This window comes from Hemitrygon akajei, unplaced genomic scaffold (genome assembly GCF_048418815.1).
Source record: "Hemitrygon akajei unplaced genomic scaffold, sHemAka1.3 Scf000058, whole genome shotgun sequence".
Lineage (NCBI taxonomy): Eukaryota > Metazoa > Chordata > Chondrichthyes > Myliobatiformes > Dasyatidae > Hemitrygon > Hemitrygon akajei.
Genome location: NW_027331944.1, coordinates 496632 through 515691, shown reverse-complemented (window position 1 = coordinate 515691; position 19060 = coordinate 496632). Strand labels below are relative to the sequence as shown.

At 43.9% G+C, this 19060-nt stretch overlaps 2 protein-coding genes and 1 long non-coding RNA gene across 3 annotated transcripts in view; all 3 read right to left on the bottom strand.

Moving 5' to 3' along the window:
- Positions 1–5826, bottom strand: part of LOC140721638 (NACHT, LRR and PYD domains-containing protein 3-like) — a 34652-nt gene extending 28826 nt beyond the window's left edge. Inside the window, exon 1 of the mRNA XM_073036445.1 lies at positions 5668–5826. Within this exon, the coding sequence (XP_072892546.1) occupies positions 5668–5713 (46 nt within the window). The 5' untranslated portion in view covers positions 5714–5826. The remainder of the gene's footprint in view (positions 1–5667) is intronic.
- LOC140721640 (uncharacterized) overlaps positions 1–19060 on the bottom strand; it is an 801766-nt gene that overhangs the window by 348943 nt on the left and 433763 nt on the right. The gene's annotated exons all lie outside the window — the stretch shown is intronic.
- The window catches only part of LOC140721606 (uncharacterized), a 32349-nt gene continuing 19085 nt past the window's right edge, over positions 5797–19060 (bottom strand). The window contains exons 4-6 of the mRNA XM_073036418.1: positions 18232–18498; positions 16519–16685; positions 5797–6012 (exon numbers count right to left, since the gene is read on the bottom strand). Of these exons, the coding sequence (XP_072892519.1) occupies positions 5797–6012; positions 16519–16685; positions 18232–18498 (650 nt within the window). The remainder of the gene's footprint in view (positions 6013–16518; positions 16686–18231; positions 18499–19060) is intronic.

The following is a 19060-nucleotide window of genomic DNA, read 5'->3' as shown; positions in this document are numbered from 1 at the left end:
ACCTGTCCCAATCTACGATTTTTAGATCTCTTCTCATTTCTTCAAATTTGGCCCTTTTCAGGTTTAGAACGTCAACCCGAGGACCAGATCTATCTTTATCCATGATCAAGTTGAAACTAATGACGTTATGATCACTGGAACGAAAGTGCTCCCCTACACACACTTACGTCACCTGCCCTAACTCCTTTCCTAATAGGAGATCTAATATTGCATCCTCCCTAGTTGGTACATCTATATATTGATTTAGAAAACTTTCCTGAACACATTTTACAAACTCTAACCCATCTAGACGTTTAACAGTATGGGAGTCCCAATCAATGTGTGGAAAATTAAAATCCTCTACAATCACAAATTTCTGTCTCCTGCAGTTGTCTGTTGTCTCTTTGCAGATTTGCTCCTCCAATTCTCGCTGACTATTGGGTAGTCCATAATACAACCCTATTAATGTGGTCATACCTTCCTGTTTCTCAGCTCCACCCATATGGCCTCAGTAGACAAGCCATCTAATCTGTCCTGCCGAAGCACTGCTGTAGTATTTTCCCTGACTAGCAAAGCCACCACCCACCCTTCATCTCTCTGCCTCTATCACGTCTGAAACATTGGAACCCTGGAACACTGAGCTGCCAGTCCTGCCCCTCCTGTAGCCAAGTTTCAGTAATGGCTATGATGTCGTAATTCCATGTGTCAATCCAGGCCCTCAGCTCATCTGCCTTTACCACAATACTCCACGCTTTGAAATATACACACCTCAGAAGATTATTACCACCACACACAACCTTGCTATTTGTGACTTTGCATGAACTACCAACATCATTTATTTTTACCCCCGTTCCACTATCTACTCTGGCACTCTGGTTCCCGTCTAGTTTAAACCCTCCCCAACAAAACTAGCAAACCTCCCTGCAAGTATATTGGTGCCCTTGTAGTTCAGGTGTAACCCATCTCTCTTGTACAGGTCCCAACTGCCCCTGAAAGAGGTCCCGATGATCTAGAAATCTGAAACCCTGCCCCCTACACCAGTTTCTCAGCCACGTGTTCATCTGCCAGAGCATCGCACTCTTACCCTCACTGGCACGTGGCACAGGCAGCAATCCGGAGATTACTACCCTCTATCTCCTGTTTTTCAACTTCCTACCAAGCTTTCTGTACTCACTCTTCAGGACATCCTGACTCTTTCTACCTGTGTCATTGGTACCAATGTGTACCACGACATCTGGCTGATCACCCTCCCACCTCAGAATGCTGTGCAGGCAATCAGAGACATCCCTGCCCATGGCACCCGGGAGGCAACAAACCATCCGGGAGTCTCTGTCACAACCACAGTATCTCCTGTCTGAACCCCTGACTATGGAGTCCCCTATCACTACCGCTCTCCTCTTCCTCCTCCCTCCGTTCTGCACGGCAGAACCAGACTCAATGCCAGAGATCTGGCTGCCGCAGCTTGTCCCAGGTAAGCCATCCTCCCCCGACCCCAACAGTATCCAAATTGGTATACCTATTTTGGAGGGGAATGGCCACAGAAGAACCCTGCATTAACTGACCTTTCCCCTTCGCTCGCCTGACGGTAACCCAATTACCTGTGCCCTGTTCCTTATTCTATTTCCACAATTGTATACATAAATACAGACTCACTGCACACACTTTACTGTAATCGTGCTGCTGGTGCAGAAAAACAATTTTCACGACATGTGTCCATGATATTAACCCTGATCCTGAAAATTTTTATCTGGCTGCTGTCTCATTTTTTTAGATCTGTTATTCATCATCCTCATATTGTCCTCGTTCATATCAATCCAAGTGCGCTCCAGTGCACATGGTGTTTACCAGAAATTGCTATTTAAGTTCTTATTTTTTTGCATATTTTCCAGATCTGTTTCAGACCAGGGTATTTTACCAAAATTATACGTCAATATGGGCACAGTGAGTGTTTACTACCTTCGTTATATTTTTACTGTTCAGCTCTGTTTGGCAGATTTTCTTGATCCTTGATGTAAATTCAAAGTTTGTTCAGCCTTGCAGTAAATTCAGATTTTCTTCAGCCTTGAAGTAAATTTTGTTGGAAGGTTTTCCTTTATCACACTATTATCTGTTTTCTTTGCTTATTGATATCCTAAATATCCGTTTCAAATTCTGTTGCATTGCATCCCGATGCTCTGTTTGATATTCTACCGGCTCTATTGCACCTTTCTTTATGTTTAATCATGTTCTGTACTTTCCTAGTCTAAGTTCATGCTTATATATTTGGAAATTAGTTCCATTATTTGAATTGTTTGTTTCAGCTTTACTGATGCAAGAGCAAATAATTTCAAATCATCAATGTATAGCTGTGTCAAGGTGTAATTCGTATTTTTTTTCTGATTAGATACCTGATTTTTATCTGTTTCAGTAAATTATGAGTGGGCTTAAAGCTAGACAAAACCATAGTGGGCTTAGTGAGTCGCTCTGGAAAATCCCTCCATTTATTTTGATAGTGGTCCTTGTTCCTCTGTGGTTAATAGGACGTTTATTTTACACGAATGCTTCATCAGTTGTAGAAATTTCACAAGCATTGTATGAATTTTAAATATATTTGGAACTTCTCTAAAACACACGAGGAACAGAATCAGATGTGTTTTTATTTGATTGACAATGTAACACTGATAGTTTTCTGCTTTCCGCAGGGTTTGAAATAGAATTAGATAATCTGTTATCTGTTGTTCAAACCCGAATGGTATTCTGTCTGCTCTCCTGTGAGTATATTGTGGTTATCTAAGTTGTTATCTGAGTTTTTATTAGTTACGAGATGTACGATGCTATAATTTTAGATATAAAATTGTCTTATTATTATTAAGAGCCAATAATAACATAGTAGGTGACCATTTAGTAGTCTTATAAATGCAGAATAAAGCTGTCGTTGAGACTAGTGGTACATACCTTCAGCCTTTTATATGTTCTGCCCCATGAGAGTATGACAGAGAGGATGTATGAGGTGGTTTGGGGTTCAGTAGCAAGGCTTTGGGTCGGGTTTGTGTCTCGCCAGCTTGATTGAGTTCCTCCAGGAGGTGACAAAGGTGATGGATGCAGTCACACATGGATATTGTCTACTTGTATATTGGTAGAGTGTTTGACAAAGTCCCACATAGGAAGCTCATACAGAATATTAACATGCTTGAGAACTGTGGGGAACTGGCCTGGCTGCCGGGGACACAAACTGGGAGAAATGTCTTGGCTGGTGGGTGGTGAATCTGTGAAATTATTGTCATAGACGGCTGAGGAAGACACTTCATTGGATATATTTAAAATGCAGTCAATATGTTCCTGATTAGGAAGAGTGTCAACGTTTACTGGGATAATGGGGTAGAGAGTAATTGAAGAGCAAATTCACTGAGCCGAATGGCTAAATTCTGCTCCTAGGTGTTATGGTTTTAGGGAGCATCTGGAGTATTGTGTTCACTTCTGGTTGTCCAGCTCTTGGAAGGATTGGAGAGGGTGCAGAACAGGTTCATCAGGATGTTGCCTGGGTTCGGTGGCATGTGCTACAAGTAGAGGTTTGATAAACTTGGTTTGTTTATTCTGGAGTTAGAATAGAGATCTGACTGAGGTGTACAAGTTTGAGAGGTAAGAGTTTGGGGCATCAGCCTGTATTTTGTTTGTTTATTTTTACGTAAGACTGGTGTCTAATACCAGAGGGCATTTGGTTAAGGTGAGATGGGGTAAATTTACAGCAATTGTGGGTAGTTTTTTAACAGAGTTGTGGGTGCCTGGAATTTACTGTCTGGGTCAACATGGCTTTGTGAAGGGCAGGTCGTACCTCACGAGGCTAATTGGGTTTTTTAAAGCGGTAACAAAAAGCAATTGACGGAGGTAAGGTAGTAGTTGTGGTCTACATGGATTTTAGCAAGGCATTTGACAAGGTCCCTCACGAGAGACTCATCCAGAAAATCATGAGGCACGGGATAAGTGGAACCTTGGCTGTTTGGATAAAAATTGGCTTACAGGAAGAAAGCAGAGGATAGTAGTGGAAGGAAAGTATTCTGCCTGGGGGTCGGTGACTAGTGGAGTGCCGCAGGGATCTGTCCTGGGACCCCTGCTATTTGTGATTTTTATAAATGACCTGGATGTAGAGGTGGAAGAATGGGTGAGTGAATTTGTGGATGACATGAAGATTGGAGGAGTTGTGGATGGAGCTGTAGGTTGTCGAAGGTTACAAGAGGATATAGACAGGGTGCAGATTTGGGCAGAAAAGTGGCAGATGGGGTTCAATCCGGATAAGTGTGAGGTGACGCATTTTGGAAGGACAAACCAGAATGTTGAGTACAAGTTTAATCGTTGGTTACTTAAGAGTGTGGATGAACAGAGGGACCTTGGGGTTCAAATCGATACATCCCTTAAGGTCGCTGCACGGGTTGATAGGATAGTTAAGAACTCCTATGGGAGGCTAGGCTTCATTAATAGGGGGATTGAGTTCAAGAGTAGAGAGGCCAAGCTGCAAATCTACAAATCTCTGTTGAGACCGCACTTAGAGTATTGTGTTCAATTCCGATCACCTCATTATAGGAAGGATGTGGAAGCTATGGAGAGGGTGCAGAGGAGATTTACCAGGATGTTGCCTGGTTTGGAGAACAAGTCATGTGAAGCAAGGTTAGCAGAGCTGGGACTTTTCTCTTTGGAGCGTAGAAGGTTGAGAGGGCACTTGATAGAGGTCTAAAAAATTATGAGAGGCATAGATAGGGTGGATTGCTAGTACCTGTTTCCCAGGGCACCAACAGCAAACACTAGAGGGCATATGTACAAAGTTAAGGGAGGGAAGTTTAGGGGAGACATCAGGGGTAAGTTTTTTACAGAGGGTTGTGGGTGCCTGGAACAACTTGCCAGGGATGGTGGTGGAGGCTAAAACATTAAAGGTATTTAAGAACCTCTTGGACAGACACATGGATGAAAGAAAAATAGAGGGTCACGTGGTACTGTGGGTTTAGTACTCTTTTTAAAGGAATACATGGGTCGGCACAACATCCGGGGCGGAAGAGCCTGTACTGTGCTGTAGTATTCTTGTGTCTAGAGTCTAGTGACTAGGGTCATGTCGCAGGCAACTATGTTATAGATGCTCCTAGTTATACATGAATGTGCAGGAAATGCAAGGAAATGGACAATAATATAAGAAAGGATACCAAAGTATATATTTTTTCTTTCCCGGATATATAAAGAGTGAAAAAAGGGAGAGGGTCAATATCGGACCACTAGAAACTGCTGTTGTAGTTGCAGTAACGGGTGAAAAGGAAATGCCAGACAAACTCTGTGGAAGTCACTAGCAGAATTCCAAAAGGTAAAGAACATCAGCAAACAGAATTGCGTGCAGTGCCATTACAAAGGAAAAGGGGCTTGGAAGATGAAAGGTCTGAAGATAGAAAAGTCACCTGGACTGGGTCATACAGTGTATCAGGAGCCTGCCTGGGGTGTGTTGGGATTCCCAGAGCGTTAAGACCTGGAGTGAAGGCTTCAGCAGAACCAACAGCTGGATTATTAGAAAAATATATTGTAGAATATTCAGGCTGCAAAGAGAGATTCGTTGAATTGTTACTTGAATCCAGAGATCAGCGAATGATTAATGGCGAATTTTGATTCCCAGGTTTTGGCAAGTCACAGACTAACACTTGAGATGTGGTTTGAACTGTGCATTTGATCACTCACCGATCAGCTGAGTGGGTAATTCCGATAAACCTTGGCCGATGTTCATGTATTCCTGTGGATCAGGACCTGTTTAAATATTTTAAAAAATCCATGGAAACAGAGCTAAAATAATTAAAATAACTAAAATGTTTATCTCAATGTGCCTTTGTGGTCAGAGCGTGGTTTTAACATACCGAGTTCCTGTATTTCCCTCAGTATTCTGTCCAACTTCGGTAACTCAGTCCTCCACATCAGAAAGGATTCCCACATCGCCCTCCGGGCCCGGGAGCCTTTGCCATTCACCAAACTGAGGAAGAGTCTGGAACTCTCTGTCCGGTTTCCCTTCTCTGTCAGTTCAGTGACTTTCTGCAAAAGGAAACAATGGACTTATTGTGGAGCAGACAGACAGACATGGAGAATGTGCAAGAAAGTATCTGTTCATGGCCCCGGTAGCTTCAGAACAGATGCAGTCACTGGGCTGTTGCTTCATCCTCTCAGGGTTCAGTCATTAACAGAGAAACAGTAACTGAAGGAAATTCTAAATCAATAGTGTGTAAGAATAAGGATTTACTGACACCCTGCAGTAGATGCAATGTGATTAATTTCCTCGATCTGTCAATGTGCAGCATTACATCAACAAGATGTGACAACAAGAACGGAAGAGAGGGGAGAGAGAGAGCAAAAACAAATGGATGGCGGGCATCACTGAATCGTGGCTGACAAAAGTTTATAGTTGGGTGCTTAAATCCAAGGATAAATATTGAATCGAAAGGATACGCAGGTAGGTGAAAGTGTTGGGTCGAAACTGCTGTCATTAAAAATGAAAAGTCCTGAGAAAGAGGTGATGTCGGATTAGATGATGTGGATGTTAAGAAACTGCGTAGGTAAAATGACCCTGGTGGAAATTATATACAGGCATGTTAACAGTAGGCAGGATGTGGGCTACAAATTACAACGGGGGAGAGGAGAGGCATGGAAAAAGGTCAATGCTAAAATTGTCACGGGGAGTTTCAATATCCAGGTAGCTTTGGAAAATCAGGTCGGTGCTGAATCCCAAGTGAGGGAATTTATAGAATGCCAATGAGATGGCTTTTGAGAGAAGCCTATGGTTGAGCCCACTATAGGAAAGGTGGATCTGGATTCTGTGTTGTGTATTGAACCAGATTTGATTAGGGAGCTTCAGCTAAATAAACCCTTAAGAGGCAGTGATCATAAAATAGCAGAACTCAGCCAGCAGGTTGAAAGGGAGAAAGTAAAGTTAGAGGTATCAGTGCTACAGTAGAATAAAGGAATTACCTCGGCATGAGAGAGGAGAGCGCCCTCTTCTTTGTGGTGGCGTGTTGGGGAGGCAGCATTAAGAAGAGGGACGACTCACGTCTTAATAAGCTGGTAAGGAAGGCGGGCTCTGTCGTGGGCACAGAACTGGAGAGTATAACATCGGTAGCAGAGCGAAGGCTGCTGAGTAGGCTACGGTCAATTATGGAAAACACTGAACATCCTCTACATAGCACCATCCAGAGACAGAGAAGCAGTTTCAGTGACAGGTTGCTATCGATGCAATGCTCCTCAGACAGGATGAAGAGATCATTACTCCCCAATGCCATTCGGCTTTACAATTCAAACGCCAGGGGTAGGATATGTTAAAGTGCCGGGGTCAGGACTGAGCTTAAGTTACCATTCAATGTATTTCTTAGTAAACTATTTAAGAACTTTTTAAAAGCTATTTATTAATGCTTTTTGAGAGGGTGATTTTAGATGCATATTTATATTGAGTTCAGTATTGTATGTAATTAGTTTTGCTACAATAAGTGTATGGGACATTGGAAAAATGTTGAATTTCCCCATGGGGATGAATAAAGTATCTATCTATCTATCTATCTAATAAATTTGAAAATGACACTAACAGGGACAATGGCAGAGCAGGAATGGCTGAAGTTTCTCGGAGGACAAACAATCACAATGATGAAGAATTATTCTAAAGGGAGGATGATCAACCGTGGCTGACGAGGTAGTGAAAGCAGCACAAAAGCAAAGGAGAGGGGACAGAAAATTACAAAATATAGTAGAAAGCTGGAGGACTGGGATGTTTCTACAAACCAACAGAAGGCAATTAAAAAGCCGTAAATAGAGAAAATATGAAATATGAAGGTAGGCTAGAGAATAATGTAAAATAGCTTACCAAAACGTCCGTCTGATATATGAAGATTGAAAGAGAGGAGAGTGGATATTGGGCTGCTTGAAAATGACAGTGGAGAGGTACTGTCAGGGGACAAGGAAATGCCGGAAGGTATTAGTCGGCATTTTGCGTCAGTCCTCACTGTAAAAACACTAGAACGTGCCAGATATTTGAGAATGTCAGGTGGCAGAAGTGAGTGTATTTGCAATTATTGCGGAGAAGGCGCTTGGGAAGCTGAAAGTTCTGAAGATAGATGAGTCCAGATCAACTCACCCGATTGCTTCTGAAGGAGGAGGCTGAAGAGATTGTGGAGACATTAGTAATGATCGCTCAAGAATCACTAGATTTTGGAATGGTTCCGGAGGACTGATCATTTTAAACTATAGGCCAGTTAGTCTGACCAGCGTTTGGGAAGATGTCAGCAGTCGATAATTGAGGATAAGGTTTCGGGGTATTTGGACGCACATGATAAGGAAAAGGCCAACATCCATGGGAGCGAATCTTGCCTGACAGAACTGTTGGAATTTTTTGAGAGAACAGCATGCTGGGTCGACAACAGAGAGTCAGTGCAAGTTGTTTACTTGGACTTCCCGAGGACCTTTGACCAGGTGTCCCACATAGACCGATGAAACAATGGACACATCAGTGGCAATTGGAATGTAGTATAGTGAGGTACATGGCCATATACTTTAGCATAAATAATGAAGACGTAGACTATTTTTGAATCTGGGAGAAAATTCAGAAATCGGAGTTGTAAAGAGTCTCTGGAGACCTGGTGCAGGATTCCTCGCAGTTTGAGTCGGTGTTAGGAAAGGCAAATACAATGCTAGCATTCATTTCGAGAGGATCAGAATATAAGAACAAGCACTGGCCAGACCGCACTCGCATATTTTGATCCCATGATCAGAGAAAATATGTGATGGCGTTGTGAAATATCCACAGAGAAATCTAAACGAACAGAACCAGTGATATTAAACCAGATTTTGATGGGAATGATTCCTGGATGCACCTGTACTGGCCGGAGTGTGGAAGGATGAGGGGGAATCTAATTGTAACCTGTGGAATATCAAAAAGCATTGAGAGGACGTGGAGATGATGTTTCTAAGTGGGGGAGTCTAGAACCAGACGGAACAGCCTCAGATTAGAGGGACGTCCATTTAGAGCAGAGATGAGCAGATTATTTAGCCAAGGAGTAGTGAATCTGTAGAATTCATTGGCAGTGACAGCTGCGGAGACCAGGTCACTGGGTATATTTAAAACAGAGGTTGGTACCTTCTTGACTAGTCTGGTCAGCAAAGTTCACTGGGCGAAGGCAGGAGAATGGGAGAATATCCTTCCAAAGCACCGCCATAAGATTTTCTCGGTCAAGGAATGCAGCACCTCCTCCTCTGGCCCCTCCTACTCTATCACACCTGAAGCAACTAAATCCAGGAATATTTAGTTGCCAATCACACCCTTCCTGCAACCATGTTTCACTAATAGCTACAACATCATAATTCCAGGTATCAATCCACGCTTTCAGCTCATTCACCTTTCTTACAATGCTCCTAGCATTAAAATAACCATATAACCATATGACAATCACAGCACGGAAACAGGCCATTCCGGCCCTCCTAGTCCATGCCAAACTCTTAATCTCACCTAGTCCCACCTACCCACACTCAGCCCATAACCCTCCACTCCTTTCCTGTCCATATACCTATCCAATTTTACCTTAAATGACACAACTGAACTGGCCTCTGCTACTTCTACAGGAAGCTCATTCCACACAGCTATCACTCTCTGTGTAAAGAAATACCCCCTCGTGTTTCCCTTAAACTTTTGCCCCCTAACTCTCAAATCATGTCCTCTCATTTGAATCTCCCCTACTCTCAATGGAAACAGCCTATTCACGTCAACTCTATCTATCCCTCTCAAAATTATAAATACCTCGATCAAATCCCCCCTCAACCTTCTACGCTCCAATGAATAGAGACCTAACTTGTTCAACCTTTCTCTGTAACTTAAGTGCTGAAACCCAGGTAACATCCTAGTAAATCGTCTCTGCACTCTCTCTAATTTATTGATATCTTTTCTATAATTTGGTGACCAGAACTGTACACAATATTCCAAATTTGGCCTTACCAATGCCTTGTACAATTTTAACATTACATCCTAACTTCTGTACTCAATGCTCTGATTTATAAAGGCCAGCATTCCAAAAGCCTTCTTCACCACCCTATCTACATGAGACTCCACCTTCAGGGAACTATGCACTGTTATTCCTGGATCTCTCTGTTCCACTGCATTCTTCAATGCCCTACCATTTACCCTGTATGTTCTATTTGGATTATTCCTGCCAAAATGTAGAACCTCACACTTCTCAGCATTAAACTCCATCTGCCAACGTTCAGCCCATTCTTCTAACCGGCATAAATCTCCCTGCAAGCTTTGAAAACCCACCTCATTATCCACAACACCTCCTACCTTAGTATCATCAGCATACTTACTAATCCAATTTACTACCCCATCATCCAGATCATTTATGTATATTACAAACAACACTGGGCCCAAAACAGATCCCTGAGGCACCCCGCTAGTCACCGGCCTCCATCCCTATAAACAATTACTCCACCACTACTCTCTGGCATCTCCCATCTAGCCACTGTTGAATCCATTTTATTACTCCAGCATTAATACCTAACGACTGAACCTTCTTAACTAACCTTCCATGTGGAACTTTGTCAAAGGCCTTGCTGAAGTCCATATAGACTACATCCACTGCCTTACCCTCGTCAACATTCCTCGTAACTTTTTCAAAAAATTCAATAAGGTTTGTCAAACATGACCTTCCACGCACAAATCCATGCTGGCTACTCCTAATCAGATCCTGTCTATCCAGATAATTATAAATACTATCTCTAAGAATACTTTCCATTAATTTACCCACCACTGATGTCAAACTGACAGGTCTATAATTGCTAGGCTTACTTCTAGAACCCATTTAAACAATGGAACCACATGAGCAATACGCCAATCCTCCAGCACAATCCCCGTTTCTAATGACATCTGAAAGATCTCCGTCAGAGCTCCTACTATCTCTACACAAACTTCCCTCAAGGTCCTGGGGATTATCCTTTCAGGATCCGGAGATTTATCCACTTTTACATTTCTTAAAAGCGCCAGTACTTCCACGTCTTTAATTGTCATAGGTTCCATAACTTCCTTACTTGTTTCCCACACCTTACACAATTCAATATCCTTCTCCTTAGTGAATACCGAAGAGAAGAAATCGTTCAAAATCTCTCCCATCTCCCTCGGCTCCACACATAGCTGACCACCCTGATTCTCTAAGGGACCAATTTTATCCCTCACTATCCTCTTGCTTTTAATATAACGTAGAAACCTTTCGGATTTACTTCCACCTTATTTGCCAAACCAAACTCGTATCTTCTTTTAGCTTTTCTAATCTCTTTCTTAAGATTCCTTTTACATTCTTTATATTCCTCAAGCAATTCCTTTACTCCATGCTGCCTATATCTATTGTAGACATCCCTCTTTTTCTGAACCAAGTTTCTAATATCCCTTGAAAACCATGGCGCTTTCAAACCTTTAACCTTTCCTTTCAACTTAACAGGAAAATAAAGATTCTGTACCCTCATAATTTCACCCTTAAATGACCTCCATTTCTCTATTACATCCTTCCCATAAAACAAATTGTCCCAATCCACTCCTTCTAAATCCTTTCGCATCTCCTCAAAGTCAGCCTTTCTCCAATCAAAAATCTCAACTCTAGGTCCAGTCCTGTCCTTCTCCATAATTATATTGAAGCTAATGCTATTGTGATCACTGTACCCGAAGTGCTCCCCAACACATACATCTGTCAGCTGACCTATCGCATTCCCTAACAGGAGATCCAACACTGCCCCATCTCTAGTTGGTACTTCTATGTATTGTTGCAAAAAACTATCCTGCACACATTTCACAAATTCTAAACCATCCAGCCCTTTTACAGAATGAGTTTCCCAATCTATGTGTGGAAAATTAAAATCTCTCACAATCACCACCTTGTGTTTACTACAAATATCTGCTATCTCCTTACACATTTGCTCTTCCAACTCATGCTCCCCATTAGGTGGCCTACAATACACTCCTATCAGTGTTACTACACCTTTCCCATTCCTCAATTCCACACAAATAGCCTCCCTAGAGGAGCTCTCTAATCTATCCTTCCAAAGCACCGCCATAAGATTTTCTCGGACAAGCAATGCAACACCTCCTCCTCTGGCCCCTCCTACTCTATCACACCTGAAGCAACTAAATCCAGGAATATTTAGTTGCCAATCACACCCTTCCTGCAACCATGTTTCACTAATAGCTACAACATCATAATTCCAGGTATCAATCCACACTTTAAACTCATCCACCTTTCTTACAATGCTCCTAGCATTAAAATAGATACATTTAAGATACTCTCCACCTCCTCCTCTCTTTTCATCCCTAACAATGCATTCAAATTTATTATCCTTTTCTTTCTTCTCCCCTACATCTTCGGGCTGAGCGCATCCCTTCTCCATCACCTGCCTTTCCTCCCTCACACAATGTCTACTTACTTGCTCTACTGGTGAACTAACCTCCTCTCCCATAGTTTCCTCAAATTGATTCCCACCCCCCCCATCTTACTAGTTTAAAGTCAGCCCTGTAGCCCTAGCAAACCTCCCCGCTAGGATATTGTTCCCCCCAGGATTCAAGTGTAACCCGTCCTTCTTGAACAGGTCACGCCTGCCCCAGAGGAGGTCCCAATGATCCAGAAACTTGAATCCCTGCCCCCTGGTCCAATCCCTCAGCCACGCATTCATCCTCCACCTAATTCCATTCCTGCTCTCACTGTCGCGTGGCACAGGCAGTAATCCCGAGATTACTACCTTTGCGGTCCTTCTTCTTAACTGCCTTCCTAACTCCCTATACTCTCGTTTCAGGACCTCTTCCCTTTTCCTACCTATGACATTGGTACCTACATGTACCACGACCTCTGGCTCCTCACCCTCCCACTTCAGGATATCTTGGACGCAATCAGAAACGTCCTGGACCCTGGCACCAGGGAGGCAAACCACCATCCGGGACTCCCGATCACCTCCACAGAACCGCCTGTCTGAACCCCTGACTATCGAGTCCCCTATTACTATGGTCCTCTTTCTTCTATCCCTACCCTTCTGAGCTACAGGGCCGTCCTCTGTGCCGGAGGCCCAGCCACTGTCACTTCCTCCAGGTAGGCTGTCCCCCCCAACAGTACTCAAACATGAGTACTTATTGTCAAGGGGTACAACCACTGGGGTACTCTCTGGTACCTGCCTCTTCCCATTCCTGACCGTGACCCACCTATCTGCCTCCCGTGGCCCCGGAGTGACCACTTGCCTGTAACTCCTCTCTATCACCTCCTCACTCTCCCTGACCAGGTGAAGGTCATCGAGCTGCAGCTCCAGTTCCCTAACTCGATCCCTCAGGAGCCGCAGTTCTGCGCACCTGGCGCAGATGTGGACGTCCGGGAGGCTCGGAGACTCCAGGACCTCCCACATCCAACATCGAGAACAACAAGCTGCCCCCACACTCATACTTCCCGAATAACTGAAAATAACAAGGAGAACTAAAAGATAAGCCTACTGTGCCCTCTTCCGCCTAAGCCCTCTGAGCCCAAGCCCTACACTCTGCTCCCGGCTCACTCCACTGCCCGCAAACCAAGCTGCCCGCTGCTTAAGGCTGCGTTCTTTTTATATCTTCCCTCCTTCCCAGGCCTCCTTCATGCGCCTGCGCAGTCCCGCCTCTCAGAACTCCGATCTGAGAAACAATTTGAAAATGGCCGCCACCACACTTCATCTCAAAGCCTCGCTGTCTTCTTCCAAAAGAGGTTGGTACGTTCTTGACTAGTCTGGTCAGCAAAGTTCACTGGGAGAAGGCAGGAGAATGGGGTTGAGAGGGATAGTAAATCACCCATGATGTAATGGCGGAACAGAATCGATGGGCCTAATGGCCAATTGTGTTCTGATGCTTTATGGTCTTATGATGTGTAAAGACAAAAGAAGATTAAGGAATGTCAGTGCGGCTGTCTTATAATGGAGATGGTTACTGCCTGGCACTCATACCGTAAAATGGTAATGACTTCCTGAATGCAGGCATGGGCTTCCTGATTAACTGAGGAATTATGAATTAAACAGTGAATAGTCTTCAAGCAACATACACCTATGATGGAATTAAGGTAACTGAATATGGATGGGCTTAGGACATTACTCTGAGAAATAAGAGAGGCAGGGTTTAAGGGTAAGCACAACATTGTGGGCCGAAGGGCCTGTACTGTGCTGTACTGTTCTATGTTCTATGTTCTATGTCCTAGATCTGAATGATTGATCTCCTAGAACAGTTACCAGTAGGGAATTGGAAAGCTTTTCCATAACACGAATAATGGACAACAATTATGGAATAAATCAGCATAATTCCCTGATGGTCCACTGCACTGTGAAATAATCCCTCAGTTTCACTGCTACCAGGTCTGAGGAGTTACAGTTGTGAAAGAAATTTAACCAGTAAAGCAGACGTCTCCAGATGATGAATTTATAGATGAGCATCGTATTTACAGATTACCTCTTGCCTTTGGATAATGCCTGTGTGATTCATTACAGACAGCGCCAATGAATCCCAACGAGAACAGAGTTACTCACGGGTGTAACACACTTGATTTTCTAATACCACTCATGGCTGAATAGGTCAGATCCAGGACAAGACAATCACTGTTTGTGAGCTCCAAGGAGAGTGACCTGAAATGGTGTGACCCTGTCTCTCATTAGTTAGATATTCACCAAGTTAGCAGTTTTTTTTTTGTTTGCCCCTTCCCTTTCAGGAAATCCTATTGATCTTCTTCCCTTTCAGGACAACTTGTTGAATTTTTGGGATCATGAGATATCAGCTAGTCACCAGATTTATTTTATGTTTTGTGCTTTCTTCTGCCCTTTTAGATCAAACTATTGATGTTTGTGGTCATAAGGTATCAGCTTTGTGCGTGATCTTTCACATCTAATCAATCTCAGAGATTTTCGAGGAAGTTACCAGGAAAGTTGATGAAGGCAAGGTTGTGGATATTGTCTACATGGACTTCAGCACGGTATTTGACAAGGTCCCGTATAGGAGGTCAGTCTAGAAGATTCAGTTGCTTAGCATTCAAGATAAAGTAGTAAACTGGATTAGACACTAACTTTTTGGAAAGAATCCGGAGTGTCACTATAGACTGTTGCATTTCTGATTGGCGCCTGTATCTCGTGCAGTGTCACGGGGATCGGTGGTGTGCTTGTTGTTGTTTGTCATCTATATCAATGATCTGGATGAAATTACTGTTAACAGCATCAGCAAATTTGCTGTTGACTCCAACATTTGGAAGGTGCAGTGGACCAAGAGGAAGACTACACGAGCTTGCAGTGAGATCTGGACCAACTGGAGAATGTGCTTAAAATGGGCCGATGCAATTTAATACAGGCAGGTGCAAGATGTAGCAGTTTGGATGGACCAATCAGGGTAGATCTTACTGAGAGACCGGTAGAACAAAGTGATCTGGGAATACAGGTACATAAGTCATTGAAAGTGGCAGCAAATGTTGATAGGCTCTGAAAGAATGTTTCTTAGCGCATTAACCTTGGTAAATGAAAATATCGTGTACGATATGATGTTGTATTAGACGTTGGAGAGGCCTAATTTGAATATTATGTGCAGTTCTGCACACCTATCTTCAGGACAGATGGAAATAAGTTTGAAAGAGTACAGAAAAAACATTACAAGGATGTTACCTGGACTGGAAGACCTAAGTTATAAGAAAAGAGTGAACTGATTAGGACTTTATTCATTGGAACATGAAAGACTGAGCGGAGATTTGATAGAAGTGTACACAATTACATTGGGATATAGATAGGATAAATGCAAGCAGGCATTTTGTACTGAGGTAAAGAGGTACTACAACAAGAGGTTATCACTAAGGGTGAAAGGTGAAAAGTTCAAAGGGTACAAAGGTGAAACCGGTTTACTCAGAGGGTGGTGAGAGTGTGAAACTAGCTAGCAGTGCAAGTAGTGCAAGTGGTTAAGAGAATTCTGAATAGATTCTTGCGTAATGAGCGTATAGAGCGCCATGGCCCGGTGCAGGTCAATGGGAATAAGTAGATTCTGTAGTCTGGCATGGAATAGATGGGCCAAAAGGCCTGTTTCTGCACTGTACTTTGCTTTGACTATGACAAGTCAGCCACACATTGTTTGGGAACTCACGGAACCAAGACAAGCTGTGGTTAGCTGGTTTCCCTCCCTCAGGTACCACAGTGAAGCCGGTTGGCCCAATTGACAGTTTAATACTCATCCTGGATTAATGAGATGAGGTGAAGCTACCCGACGGTTCAGCCAAGATTTGAAATTAGTTTCAGACCGAATGCCTTTTGGAAGTCCAGATATGCAGCCACTGCTCTTACTTCACACTGATAAATACAGCAGGTGATACAAGAAAAGGTGATGCTAAACCTGCAGTTCCCAGTGCTCCCCACCTTAACAACTGAAACCAGATCTGCGGGAGACGAGTCAGAGATCAAAGTCTCCATTCCCAAGTCGATCTCCTAAAACGTGCAGGAGATTAATGTTGATCACTATTCCCTCTGATACCAGCAGATCAGTGACAATACACGAACTTCACTCACCTCATTTTCTTCTCTACTGAAATGTCCCTCCTCTGTCAACATCAAACCCAGTCTCTCAACCTTTTCTTCAATTGCTTGTTTGAGTCTGTCCCTGTAGAACTTTGTCAGTTGGTAAAGTCGATATTCCTCCCCCTGTGCCAGGAGGTCGGAGATTGTAAACTCTGGCTCTGTGAATATAAAAAGGAAAATGTAGGCTTGAACTCAGATATCCCTCGTCTCCACCGCTCTCACCCAACTCAACAAAAAAACGTGTCTTGAACCTGCCTCCAGATACAAAACTGGATTAATTTTCCATCTCCAACACCATCACACTGAGCACGGAGTCCCCCTACGGCTGTGTGCACAGACCACTGCTGTTCACTCTGCTGACCCACGACTGTGCTGCAACACACAGCTCGAACCATATCATCAAGTTCGCCGATGACACGACCGTGGTGGGTCTCATCAGCAAGAATGACGAGTCAGCTTACAGAGAGGAGGTGCAGCGGCTAACGGACTGGTGCAGAGCCAGCAGGCTGTCTCTGAATGTGAACAAAACAAATTTCTTGGTATTCATCTAGCGGAGAATCTCACCTGGTCCCTCAACACCAGCTCCATAGCAAAGAAAGCCCAGCAGCGTCTCTACTTTCTGCGAAAGCTGAGGAAAGTCCATCTCCCACCCCCCATCCTCATCACATTCTACAGGGGTTGTATTGAGAGCATCCTGAGCAGCTGCATCACTGCCTGGTTCGGAAATTGCACCATCTCAGATCGCAAGACCCTGCAGCGTATAGTGAGGTCAGCTGAGAAGACCATCGGGGTCTCTCTTCCCGCCATTACAGACATTTACACCACACGCTGCATCCGTAAAGCCAGCAGCATTATAAAGGATCCATGCACCCCTCATACAATCTCTTCTCCCTCCTGCCATCTGGGAAAATGCACCAAAGCATTCGGGCTCTCACGGCCAACCTATGTAACAGTTTCTTTCCCCAAGCAATCAGACTCTGCAATACCCAGTGCCTCGCCTGACACCTTACTGCCCTATTGTCATGTATATAATGTATTGTAATGTCTGCACTGTTTTGTGCACTTTATGCAGTCCTAGATAGGTGTGTAGTTTAGTGTAGTTGTTGTGTGTTTTTTTTCTTTTCCTCTGTTGTTTTTTTACGTAGTTCAGTCTAGTTTTTGTAATGTGTCATGTAACACCATGGTCCTGAAAAGCGACTCATTTTTACTATGTACTGTATCAGCAGTTATGGTCGAAATGGCAATAAAAAAGTGACTTGACTTGACTTGAATCTAACACTTGCCTTAAAGCCTACCCAACAATGTTCTTGGCATTACGTAATAGAAGGACTACATTTAATATAAACCAGTCCATCCCCCATCCGACCCATTCACCTATTTAAATTTGGATGGGCATAAACGTTGGGATTGTTGGTAATATTCGCTTCCCAGAGATACTCTCTCCATCCTGGCGAATACATTTCCCCGATACACATCCCGGAAACACTCTCCTCATCTGGACAGCTGCATTTCCTCCAATTCACATCCTGGAAATCCTCAGAGCAGGTAGTACATTTCCTGTAGTGGGGTAACGGCTGCCCAGTGCACCACATGTACCACACCCACACATTTTCCCTCTCCTCTGACCAACCCTCCAACAAGTCCTCACCTTTACCCTCCACCCTGCCGCATTCTCTGAGCACATCACCCTCATATTTCACTCACCCGCTCCTTCTTGGGGACTTGACAGTTCTGTGTTCAATGAGCTTCCGAGCCGACAGGCAGTCGCCTCACTTGTGCCGGTTCCAGGGTCCTGATCGGTGTCTGTGACGTCACTGTCTCTGGGCTGAATTTTCTCCTCCTCTGCGGCCGGACCGCATTCCATTGGGACATCGCTCTCAATCTGACCCTGCTTTGGTACCTTGCTTCCCGTGTCCCGATCATCTTCCCTCGATGATCGGCCTGGTAAAATCCACTTCAGTACGTTCCATACTAGTTTCAATTTTCCATATGAAATAAATAATGAATTGCACGTTATACAAGTATGATTTAGATCTGAGCAAAACTGATTCAGACTGCAATGGAGCCGAGACTCTGGCTGACCAGATTTGGAGTGGAACTGTGCTGGTTAATGTGACCCGTACACCCTGTCAGGTGACCATCCCGATAAGCCGGTGACTGGACACATTTACTCCCAGTAAAATAGCAGGATAAGCACGGTAATACCAATCACAGCAGTTGAACGCACGGATGACCACGGGATCATAATGCACCGGTGTCCGGTGATACTGGGAAATATCACTGTGATTATCTTTCACAAGCTAAAATCTCCCTCAGTCACTAACTGTCCAGTAGTCTGTGTCACACAAAGGTCAGCAACGGGATTACACACGGTCCAGTCTGCTGGATCACACATTCTCCAGTTGCTTTGTCACACGAGGGGCTGGAGACTGGACAAGGGGACTGGAGTTGCTTTCTCCAGTCCCCTTGGTCACCGACTGACCATTCCCTTTAGACGCACGTCCTCCGGTCCCCTGGGTCGCAGGCTGACCAT